Source organism: Phalacrocorax aristotelis, chromosome W (genome assembly GCF_949628215.1).
Source record: "Phalacrocorax aristotelis chromosome W, bGulAri2.1, whole genome shotgun sequence".
In the NCBI taxonomy this organism is placed as follows: Eukaryota; Metazoa; Chordata; class Aves; order Suliformes; family Phalacrocoracidae; genus Phalacrocorax; species Phalacrocorax aristotelis.
The window spans coordinates 30,128,075-30,140,138 of NC_134310.1; the positions used below are offsets into that span (position 1 = coordinate 30,128,075).

At 43.1% G+C, this 12,064-nt stretch overlaps 1 protein-coding gene across 4 annotated transcripts in view; it reads right to left on the reverse strand.

The window, feature by feature from the left end:
- PTBP1 (polypyrimidine tract binding protein 1) overlaps positions 1–12,064 on the reverse strand; it is a 31,513-nt gene that overhangs the window by 14,704 nt on the left and 4,745 nt on the right. For all 4 annotated transcript variants that reach the window (XM_075077327.1, XM_075077325.1, XM_075077324.1 and 1 more), the window contains one exon: positions 294–369. In XM_075077327.1, coding sequence (XP_074933428.1) covers positions 294–318 — 25 coding nt within the window. In that variant the 5' untranslated portion in view covers positions 319–369. The remainder of the gene's footprint in view (positions 1–293; positions 370–12,064) is intronic.

Below are 12,064 nucleotides of genomic sequence, written 5' to 3' on the forward strand. Positions count from 1 at the left end.
GCGGCCATCTAATACATACAGCCAAAGTAACCCTACATGACATTCAGCTGTGCTTTAAGTGTAACAGTTTACAGCAAACCTGCACATTCTGTAAAATCATTTTAGCAACATTTCTGCAAGTATTTTATTCAGTTTGCTAACCTTTTAAGGGTATAGGGCAATTCAGCACTGTCCTACAAAAGACCTTAAGTACTAAAAATTAACCGATTTTAAAACTAAGTGGGAAAAAACAGACCTCCTCACAGTATTTGGAAAACTTAACAATTACTGTTCTTTTTTATAGGCAATATTACCTGCAGAAGAGGAGTTGCTGCTCATGATAAAGGGTCCGTTAGTAACACAAGTAGAGAAAAGCTCGTCAGATCCCCGCTGGAAAAGAAAAGATGAAAGGTAAACTGACAGCATTTTTACTAAATTCTATTCAGGTACTCCTAAAGCAGAACAATTGAGATTAAGGTGTAGAGAAACTGAAGTGTAAGTGAAAATATACTGACAGTGGGCAGTGAACCTCACCTCCACCATAAATTAAATATCAGTAAGATCCAATTGAGTAACTGAGTAGCACTATCCAGTATCTCTTTTCAGCTACGCATTAGGAATCTTAGCAGCTGAAGCATTGCTGAATTGTCTGAAGCCACTAAATGCAGCGTTGTGCGCCGATATTCGTGTTCTCCTATCGTATCTAGCAAAACAGGTTTCTGACTACTCATATCAGGCAAGATCTTCATTCTTTTAGGTTAAGCTAGAGCAACACTGTAGTTGATCAGGAACGGCAACAGATAGGCCTCCTGGCATTCACCAAGAGGACAGGGGTTACTTTACTGTGGGCAACCAGGAGCAAGGCAGTCTTAAGCAAAAGGCAAGTATCAGAAGCTGGCCAAAACTGTTAGCATATGACTTGGCAATTATGAACCACAGAGATGTGTATTTTCCAGTTAGAAGCAGAAGATGCAACTTGGAGAAACTGAGACCTGGAAGAAACGGATGTCTTCCCCTCCCTACCCCAAAAAAAGGGCAGATCAGGAAAGAAAAGCTACTTTTCAAATTTCACAGCAGAAACAGGTCCGCATATAATAATTTGGATTCTAGGACAAACCAGTCTGATTACTGATTTGTTATTTTCTAGCCACAACCCCCAAAGCAGCAGCAACAACTTCTAGGACAACAGTTCCATAAAGCCTCAGTACGTGCATTTAGGTGGACAGACAGACGAGCACTCTGAAGCAGAGAAACCGAAGCACCACAGGAGCAACGTCTGTGTAATCCCATCCTCTCTTGCCTTTTGCACTAGGAGTCGTTCTACATTAGACTCAACACGGCTACTTGCAAAACAAAGCTGTGAGTAGCACAGCGTATCCCAACACCTTGATTCTTTGGTTTTTCTTACTGCAGCACTGTGCATTTCAGCTCTATGGAGGAAGACAGCATTTGACAAAATTATAGAATGAGCTCTTCCTACTAGAATTACACTACCTAAACAAACTGGTATTGCAGAATTACAGAAATGTATTTATTCTAGGCTTTTTAGTAGCTGTAGGTATAATTCCACCTATTCACACGAAGTTATTGAATTGCAGGAGCCTGGCACTTCTCCATTCCCTGCAAATAAAGCTAAGCAGATCTATTTAAATTTTTTATTATATTAGATAATATTAAATAATTTAAAAATCTTAAATCAGATTACTGTACGCAATGTATGCGTTTCAATTCATTACAGCTTCCCCTGTAAAGTCACCCAAATTACCGTAACTGACCAAGACTAGACTAACCCAAGTAGGAGGTATGAAAAACACTACTACAACAAAAGCAAAACAAGACTACTGCTAAGAATCACTTCTTAGCACAATCTCTACTTACATACATAATACTGCTTAAAATCAGTATGGCTTAACTTCAAACAAGGTACAAAAAAGGTTTCAAATCCCATTGTAACCTGTGAGCTAACATGGCAATATAAATCTAACAAAAGCATTTTATCATTTTCTACATTCCTCTTGCACAGAAAGGCCACACTAAAAGGCTTTCATCCAGAGAAAAAAAAAAAAGGAACAGAGCTCATCCCTGCCTTGGCCAGCTCCCACTCATCTCGATGGCAACATACCCTGCTTCACCCTGCGGCCACCAGACACTGCCTTCCACCATGCCCCGTATCTGGTGGCACCTGCAGTAACCGTATCTGCGCGACAACAAAAGCCCTCTGCTCAGCTTCCCCAGCGAACGAGGCTGGAGAAGTAGGTCACACCAGAAGCCCCACAACACCGAATTACAGACACAGGTTCAGGGTGGTTTTTTTTTCCCTCCCCCTCTCAAATCTTGAATTTCTTGTTCGACTACTCACTGGGAGCTCTTCAGAGACAGGCTCAAGGACTTTGATGTCCTGAACAGGACAAATTAGGCCGGGTTCCAAAGCCGTAGTTCCCGTGCTGCTGCTGGTCACCTGCAAGCACTGACCAGGTTCCAGAGGCTACAGGCACCCAGCGAGGTCTCCTTCCAACAGGGTGTAGTCATTAGGAATAGGCCTTTTAACAGCTGTTCTGATTAGCACTTGGATTCCCAAGTTCAGTGAGAGGCAAGCTAGTCTGGGAGGCTATTCGACTGTGATCCAATCCTTTTGGTGACTCAAATTAATGCGCAATTCCAAGGCTAAAAAAAGTTCACTGTAAAAATGCTCTTGTGCCTGAGCCGCTGCGAACACTACAGGTACGGCTTTACTTTCCGTGGCAGCTATTTATTTACAAAAACCACCCACCAGCAAACAAGAGCCCTACCAATGCAGACAAGTGTTTACGGGGCTCATGAAGCCCCTTGCAATCAAGCCCTAACAGGCCTTGAACTTGTAAAAAATGTTCTTAAATAACAACTTTTGAGTTTCTGAGCATGCAGAACTCCAGTGCTCCCAGTATGAATCAATGCCTCTGTGCAAGCATGGTCGGGCAGCCCTCACAATCCATCATGGAAACACCAGAAGAACAAGCCTCATATTTGGCTCTCATGGAGGCAACACTAGGAAACTATAAACTGGAAAAACAAACATTTATACTATTATGGAAAGAATTTAAATTCCCTGAATTTAACTTTCCTAATGGCTTGTTTAAAATAAACATTTTCTCACATATTTGAAAATTTACTTGCAGGGCACTTTGACAAGGAATGCTCATTGCTGCTGGCTTCCACATGGCGATGTTTCTTTAAAGAAAGCACAATTTCAGATCCACTCCCCTCTTATCTTGGAGACGGTCTACGCTGCCCGCTGTGACCAGAGCCAGGAGGCAGAGGGGGATGATTGTTCGACATCAAAAGCAGCAGCAGTCAATTTGTAAGCTTCCCAGCTGGAAGTACATGCAAACGAAGAGGGGAGACTGCAGCAGTTGGAAAACTGCAATTATTCCAAGGTCTTTTCTCTACACCAGAAAGTTTACAGACAGTGCCTACGCAGTACTGTACAGTTATACCAAAGCTATCCCACACAGGCTGCCTGTAAAAGGTGGCCTTTGAAGCGCGAACTGCAGAGGAGCGCACCCAAGGCAGCGGGGAGCGTCCCGGCGGCGGTGCTGCCGTCCTCACGCGGTGCGGACCGGGGCTGGCAAGCCTCCCGCGACAGAAGGGAGTTGCACCAACTACGACTTCTCATCAGCACTTCTTCCTCCATTACCACTGGAGCTGACCTTGGAGAGCCATGCAAACATCTCTACAGAGGGTTGGTCTTCAGAATGCCCTAACCTGGGGCAAACTGAGAACCAGCGCTCTGTTAATCTGCACTCGGGATTGGGAACTTCAGCTGGAGCCCGCGTCAATCGCCTGCCTTTACACTTCATGATTGCCATCATCTCTTTCTGGACTCTAACGTCTTTTCTTTCTGTGCATGTTAGAAGCTATGGATAAGCTTTAAAACCATGTTATAAATTGAGATGCTCCACACCAAGTATCCTATACTTCAGTAGAGCCAGAAGAACCTAAGCGAGCCTGGTTGTTTTAAAAGGTTTAGAAGAGTTTCTCGCCAACAACGTATCCATCGGGTATTTTGAATTATACTGGAAAAGCCAGTGTAAAAGCTATTGGTTCTGAGGTATTATACTGTTTAATTTAATTTTAAAGCCACGTAAACCCAGGGAAGGGGAGGAGGTGAGCAAACAGCCGCGTGGGTGCTCGGCTGCTCACCAGCATTGACCCACAACACTACTTTTCTACCTTCTTTTCTTCTCCGACTACCACGGGGAGGCCCTGCTGTGCAGTGCTTCATGCGAGACGCAGTAGTTCGGATTCTGAAGTTCACACCCCTGCTCACAAGAGGCATTAATTTACACTGACATTTCTGTTCAACTAATTCTTTTGCAGCTGATGTTTTTATGACAAGATTAACAGAAGCAACAGCATGCTCACAGTAACGCTGCTCTACATAAAATTCTGCATTTGAACTAACAAATCTCTCGTTCATGTTTATAGAAAACAAATACCACTTTTCACGTTACACTGCCAGATCTTACCTAGACCAGGGCAAGGCTGTTTCTACCAAACTCACCAGTCGGCACGCATACTCCACCAGGTAAAACACTGCCTGGAGCGTTTCTATGACAGCAGCCTCCTTTTGTCTGCGACACTCACGGCTACAAAAGCTCTACTGCTCAAGCTGCATTAATTTAATAACACATCCGTGCAGACTTGCTATCAATACTTCTTTAGTTTCCTTTTCCAAATTAGAGAAAGGGAGCCTGCCACAAGGTAGGATTCTAATATTTCGGGGTTTTTTACAAGTTATCTTTTTGACCACCCCAAAAACTCTAAGCCTTTTTTTGGCTTTGAAGTTTTAACAAATAAGTAAGAATATTGAATTAGTCTAGGCTTTCACAGCTTAAAGCAACTTCTAATTCATATGAAAACTGTAATTGTCTCGTTTTCACTAGGATTTTACCTAAACTTTACCATAGTTTGGAATGAAGCCAGAGATTGTCTCAGCTTCTACCAGCACACCTAGAAGCACTGCAGAAATTCTCAGCAGCCCCATACAAATCCTTTGTCTACTTAAGATCAGTCAGTTATCTTAAATGGATTACAATAAATCAACTGCATTCTGCCTGTGCAGAAGGCTGGAAACAAATACAAACTGAACCACCATAAAAATATTCATTTCAAGACAAACAGGTGATATCAATCAACTTTCAGAAAGCAACAAGTTACAGGCAGAAAGCAAAACCAAAGCAATGGCAAAGAGACAGGGCATATGGGAAGAGGAGGACGACTAGAAAGGCCAGCAAGCTACAGGCTTGCCAAGCCTAAGATCTGTGAAAAACTACCTTTCCCTGGCTCACTGAGGAAATCGTGCATAGCAGCAGCATTCTCTGCATTTGGATAGGGAGCACCTTACAATGCTCTAATCATTTTTAAACAGACTAAGGACAGCTGCATCCCTCCTCCTTGCAAGGGAAAAGAGATTTGGGAGGCATACAGGCCATCAGCCAACATGCACTTACAGAAAGCAAAGCAGGTGACACGGCTGCACCTGGAAAATCCCCCTCTGAAAGTAAACCAAGAAAACTCTGTACTGTTAGAACTCCTTGGTCTGCTTTTCTTAAGTTCAGATAAAAACCCCTCTGTCAGAAGTCCTGTAACTCTGCCTGGCCAGAGTACACAAGCATCGCTCTTCTACTTCACTTTCCCTACGTTTGTAAAGATTTTGGAGCCAGTAAAAGACCACCATCATATTTTACAGGTAAAATGACAGACAAATCATTCAGAAGCTCACACAAACCCTTTGCTCTCATGAAAGAAGCAAAAAAGTTTCTTGGAGCACAGAAAGAATTGAGCGTCTCTGAAGTATGCTTCAAGGGCTCTGCATGAGTTCAGTCCCAGAGGAATGGAAGAATGCACTTTGATACTTCAGTTCACTGCTCAAATCACTTTGTGAAGAAACTAATAAGAGAAATCCAGTCTGATGACATCATCATTCACACTCATGTTACATTCCAACATTTTTTGCTGAAGGATTCAAGAGCTAGGAACAGAACTAAATTTAAACTACTAGAAGGATGCCAGTTTTCCTTGTCTGCCTCAGAAGACTCCCATCCATCCAGCAAGGCTCCCTTATGTTCCCTTGCGTGGCCCTCCTATTCTCCCCCTCCTGCCTCCACACTCTTTAGTCCATTAAAGGTAGAGCAGTGTGAAAAACATTCCAGCATGGGTCACAGACAGAAGACATGAGTCAACTTCTTTGTGAAAACATCTCTGAAGAACACACAATGCGACAGCATCCTGCATCGGTCCTAGTGAAGCGGGACAGTTAAGATCAACACAAAAAGTAACCAAGATCCTGAAGAGCGCAGCCTCTGAGGCGGTGAAGCGCAGCGTGATGCTGCCGTCCCACCGGTCTGTAAGCAGCAGCTACAAGCTCAGCGCATCACTCACCCCTGGGCTGCGCCCTCTTTAAGACACACAATTTACAACCCGATCAGAAGCAACAGCAAGAGGTGGGGGGAGAAGTTATTTTAGTTCACTAAATTGCTCATTGCAGCCCTCTATCATCTATCAAATTAAACCCAACCCAGTAGTCAGCTTATTACATGGATATAATGGATCTGTGGTGGCAGCATTAGCCTATCTGGCAGGCTTAGCGTACACACTTGTTTTTAAAACTATGCTCTGCTCAGCCAGGGCCAGCAAGCACTGGTCACCTACCACTTAAAGCTTTTTAAATTGTTACAACCTCACTCTTGTCTGGACAAGATTTAGTCTAACACCTTTACAAAAGGGCCAGCATGGTAAACTTCCCACTAAGATTCACAATAGCATACTGGGTACACACACACACACACACTTTCAGCATCTTTGAAACTAGGCTAGTTGGTCAGAGCACTGCAAAGAACTCCGTGCATTGGAAAATTCTTTTCCCACCATACATACTGCCACAATAGCTGGTACTATTTCTACAGTATACAGATAGATTTCCGAGTTCCTAAAAGACACCAGAAACTTAAGCGCTACATTAAAGCAACTGCTCACGCAACCCCACGTGAGCTTTTGCAATAAGATGCACGATGAGCTCAAGCACACACTGGCCTTAGAGCTAAGCCGGATCCTCAACCCACTCATCTCATCAGCCCCTCCCTGACTTTCTTCCTCTGTCCTTGCTACTATGGAGACACTCTGTGAAACAAACCTGCCCTTTGAGCAAATAAAAGGTGTGGCCATTTTAAATAGCCCCAAATTCCTCAACTCCTAGCACTGCAGTAATGCAGTCATTCTGGCTTTGTCAGGCAGCACACACCCAAGCTTTATGATATACTGTTCCCAAGTTGAAAGTTAACTAGTAGTCAGCCTTGAGCTTTTTGAAGTCATTGTAGTGGATCAGAGAGGTCCTTGGTAAAGCTTAATACAAATACATTCAGAAAGAAATACTGCTGGGTGAGTCACTTTGGGAAAATGGAACCGATGAACGGATATTTTGTGCCCAAACCTGTAAAATGGCAAATCAAACACACAGGTTCAGAAGAAACTCCACACTAATTCAATCACATCTAAATTGTGGTTGTGTAACAACTACAACCGGCTTTGGCACACACCAAGCAATCATTACACTGGGATTACCAAAACACGCTTGCTGAACTAAGCAGTGTTCAACAAGTTTTCCTATGAAGCTTGAAAGGCAGCTCTACCAGAATCACATAGAATTTGGGCTCAAAGAATGCCTACTCTCGTTGCTAGTGCGAGATGACAACATGGCACCACACATCCCTGTTCTCTATTTTGACAATACTCATATGGATGTCTGACTCAGAGACCAGAGCCTATGCCTACGCTGGTGGGATTAAAAAGATTAAGTTGAATAAATTCATGTGTGTTAAATATTTTGCTATTTTTTTAAATCACCACAGACTGAGGGCAAAGTAGGCCTGAGGTTAAAAGAGTATTTTCTACGACTATTAACTGATCATTTTTTAGAGTCTCTCACAATTTCATTTTCATCTGCAACAGGAGTCACAGCTTGTTTCCTTTCCAAGTGCAAGTAATTTGAGCTAGCTTCCACAAAAAAAATGGTTTAGATGTGATGGAGAAACTGCTTTAAACAGATCTAATTGCTGATAAGTCTGCGGTAGCAATCTTGCTTAGCATCTGTGCTTCACCCAAGAGCTTAAAATTCCTGTTAAACTTAATACAGATTTAAACAGTTTTCATTATCCAACCAGAGGGCTTACCAATTGCCCTGCAAAGGACAGTTATCCATAAATTGAAGACACAGGTGCATAAAACCTGTGTGCAACACAGATTAGATCGAGCTATTTACCAAATCCAGCCAACACGATGCTTGCCAAAAGACACCCATGTACCTCACTACCAACATGTGGCTGACATGTGTGATCATGCCTGTTTAGGGCCACAAGAGCCAGCTTGTTGCAGCCTCCAACTAAACCCATAGGAGGGGACTGGAATTTCCTCACAACATTCTTGGCCTGCTGCCTGAAGCCATAATTACTGTTCCCATGGCAAAGATCCTGGCTTGATCACAAATCACTTCTATGCAGTCAGCCTGGATCACACTCTAGCAAACCCCGTTTTAAAAATTAACTTTCCAAATGCCACAGAAGTACACTTTTTTTCCCCTGGAAGCATCATCTTTCAAAAAGATGCGCAACTTAAACGATTCTGACACTTTTTCAGTCACTGAAATGCAGCTTTACTCAAAGAATGACAACTTATCATAGTGCATACTCTTTCTAGTAAGTCAGTCCTGCTCAGAGACCATTACAGCCTAAGGAGCTAGTGATATCTGGGGAAATTAAAGAAAGGGAAAAGAGATACAGAGAGTGATCTTGGTCAAATTACTTAAGAAGAGGCGACTGCAGGGGTCAGATCCAGTACCTCAGTTCAAATACAGTGCCTCCATTTTAAGGCATACTTCCTTCTTTTTCAGACAGCAATGAAATTATGGGATGAAATAAGTCTTAAATCATGTGTTTGTAATCTGCAGGACATTCCAAAAGGCTGTGCATTAAGAGCCCCATACCAGAACCGTAATGAGCTTCCTAAACAAATTCACACACTTTAAACTGAAGAGCCTGCAGACTATGCTAAATGTGAAGCCCAGGAACAGCTACTACAATTACCATCCTGATTAAAAACAAGACCATCAGGCAGTCCCAAGCTCAAGCAGTAAGCCATGAGAACATCTGGGGGCTTCCTAAGTTACAGAACCTAGATACAAAGAGGACCTCAGAACAACTACTAGAAGCAGATGTGAGTACCCTTGATATGTAAATCAAGGATGTGAGAAAATGCTAGAAAAAGGTGCCAGCACCCTGCCTTTTAAAACAGTGAAGTAGATCAAAATGATAACATACTTTCACAAAGTCCTCAATTCCAAAGTTCGGCTTAGCTACCAGGAACACTTACAGCAGGAAGACAACCGAGGGGCCACTAAGTTATCTTCGACAATTTGCTCAGCAGTGTTTCAGGTACTTTTCCTACTTGCCTGAGAATTCTCCAGCTTTGGGACGTTCTGGTCAATAACAGAACACTGAAAAGGCCTACCGTGTCTCGGTAACATACCACCTGAGGGACGACAAGAGCTGACAGCTTTTGGGGACCGTAATCTTCTCATACCTTAAACTGGATGGAGTACCATTCCTACCTCCTTTGTGCATACATGGCAAGAACGAGTAAGTTTACACTTCAGATTAAAAAGTTTTCCAGCTCAAGTTTTCATATCTAAATGAGGAGCTGGGCCAGCAAGCTCTCCTGTGAGCACAGCTGTCAGAACAGACATGAACAAAGTAGTTCTATCTCCACCTGAATCTCGTTTGTATGAATGTTTTATAAAGTCAGTAGATCACAAAACTGTTCCACAGCATTACTTTAAGTTATCAAGCAATTATAAGGAACATCTGCTTCTGAAGGGAGGGAATCTGTTAATCCTTGAAGTGATTTCAGCGATGCCCCAGGGATCAAACAAATGCTGATGGATGAACAGGGCTCTATCATGGTAGTTATCTCAGCAAAAACAACACTGAAATGCTTCTGTGATATTACAGAAACCTCCTGCAGTCCCCTTCAACGACTTACTTGCAAACCAAAGCAGGGCAGATTGAAGTGGAAGCAACAGCACAACTTCAGAAGAGCTGCAGCCAATGAGGTTTCGCACTTACCACACAGGTACGTACTTGTAAGCAGCAATTGATAGATTATTTGATTACACAGCTTTTTGAAACAGAGATGCCTGAACCCCGCTCTGCACAAGAGCCCTGCGGTCAGAGGACCGTGAGCAGCAGAGTACGGGGAAGCTGTCTGGCCGAAGCTGACCCGCGCACAGCCACGCAGAGGAGGCGGGCCTACGTGAAGCCGTCGCTTTGCTCCTAGCTGCGTGCAAACGGGTGCCAACTCACCTGAGCAAATCCATGACACATATAACGCGTTACACCGTAACATTAACAAATGTACTATTACACGATCTACACTGACGTATTCGATGGCTTAAACATAATCAGGTAACATGGCTATGTCAAAAATAATTTAAAAACTTACCTTCATCAAGATGAGTCAACTTTCCTTTTTGCTCTGCCACTCTAAGTTTTGATTCAACTTTCTCAAAACCTGACTTGTCAAGAAACCTCGTTTCTGACACACGCTTTTGTCTCACCACTCCCCACCCGCTGTACAACCGGCATAATCACGGTTATGGTTCTGTCCTGTGCTACGAGTGAAAGCACTTGGATGCTATTTCTCCAGTCCTTGGTTCAGGCGTCTGACTGTTCTGCACCAGGGACTGAAACCACCCCCAGAGACGGGAGTGATGAGGCACACACTACCACATCCTGAAGCTTTTCAAGATTCACTGAGGACTACAATTACAGTTTCAGAAGCTTCCTGGTCAAGTTTAGTTATGTAAAACCACTTCTTAAAGCTGCAGAAACCTAAAGCTGCAAATTACACATTGCTAAAACCAACGGAGGGGCCTTACCTAGATTAACCAGTTTACTAGTTGCATCAAACTGCTCTACAGCGGTCAAGGGATGACTCAGTCCACCTTTTATAATGGCTGTGAACAATTAACCACCCTTTATTGTTCAGGCTCAAACCTTTCCTCCTCCTCCGATGGCAAACTGAACTCCTTGCAGCAGATAGCATTCTCAACCAGAAGCAGACACTATCATGGCACTACGATTAATTCAAATTTCAGAATATCATACGAGAAGTTAGAATTACCTTTCTCCTACAGCTGTTAAATAGAGCCCCTTCATGTGTTCAGGGCTTCTCAGAAACCCTAAAGCACTCAGAAACATGCCCGTGCTTAACGGCAGCCACATCTGATTTTGTACTTCCAACACAAAACACTATTTGCTGCCCAGGAGCAAATTCTAATGCTCCTACTGCACGCAGACCTAGCAGAGCTCACACTACACACGCTCAGCTCTACCTCAAATCAGTCCTATCACACACTGCATCACTTCACCAGACCGTTCAAGTTGCCACACGCAACTATTTCTTAGTTAATAACGAAGACACTAACAACACAAAATTTGGGCCATTAAAATAAGCTCTCAGATCACTACTTTGAGGGCCAACATTCACACACTTACTAGCTAACAAAAAGAACTCACAGGGCTGAACATACTGTAATCCTGATCCCAGAGCATCAGCTACAATGTTCACGAAGTAAAATGAAAAACCTTTAGTACATGAAGGAGCACCAGTCTACCCTGCACATTCCAGTTTAACATTTCACAGGAACGAGCTTTTATCCTGTGAACACAACAGCCTATTACCACCTACAGCAGATAAGGAGGCTCCTGTCAGCACTCTGAGTTTCAGGCCTAACTCCACACTTTCAAAACCTGAGAGTAGAAGGGTAAAGGTCATATTTACTGTACTCGCAAGAGAAAAATCCACAGCTAAACACTCAATTTTTTGTGGCAGAAGGATTTTTGACATATAACTGAACAGGAATTCACACAAACAAAGGAAATGAAGTTTTCAAAGGAAAAAGGACCAATTTCTCCATTGAGAAGCATTGTCTAGCGCACAAATAACAAGCATGGCTTGACATTTTAGCAGGGGAAAGGGCTGTTTATAAATGCAA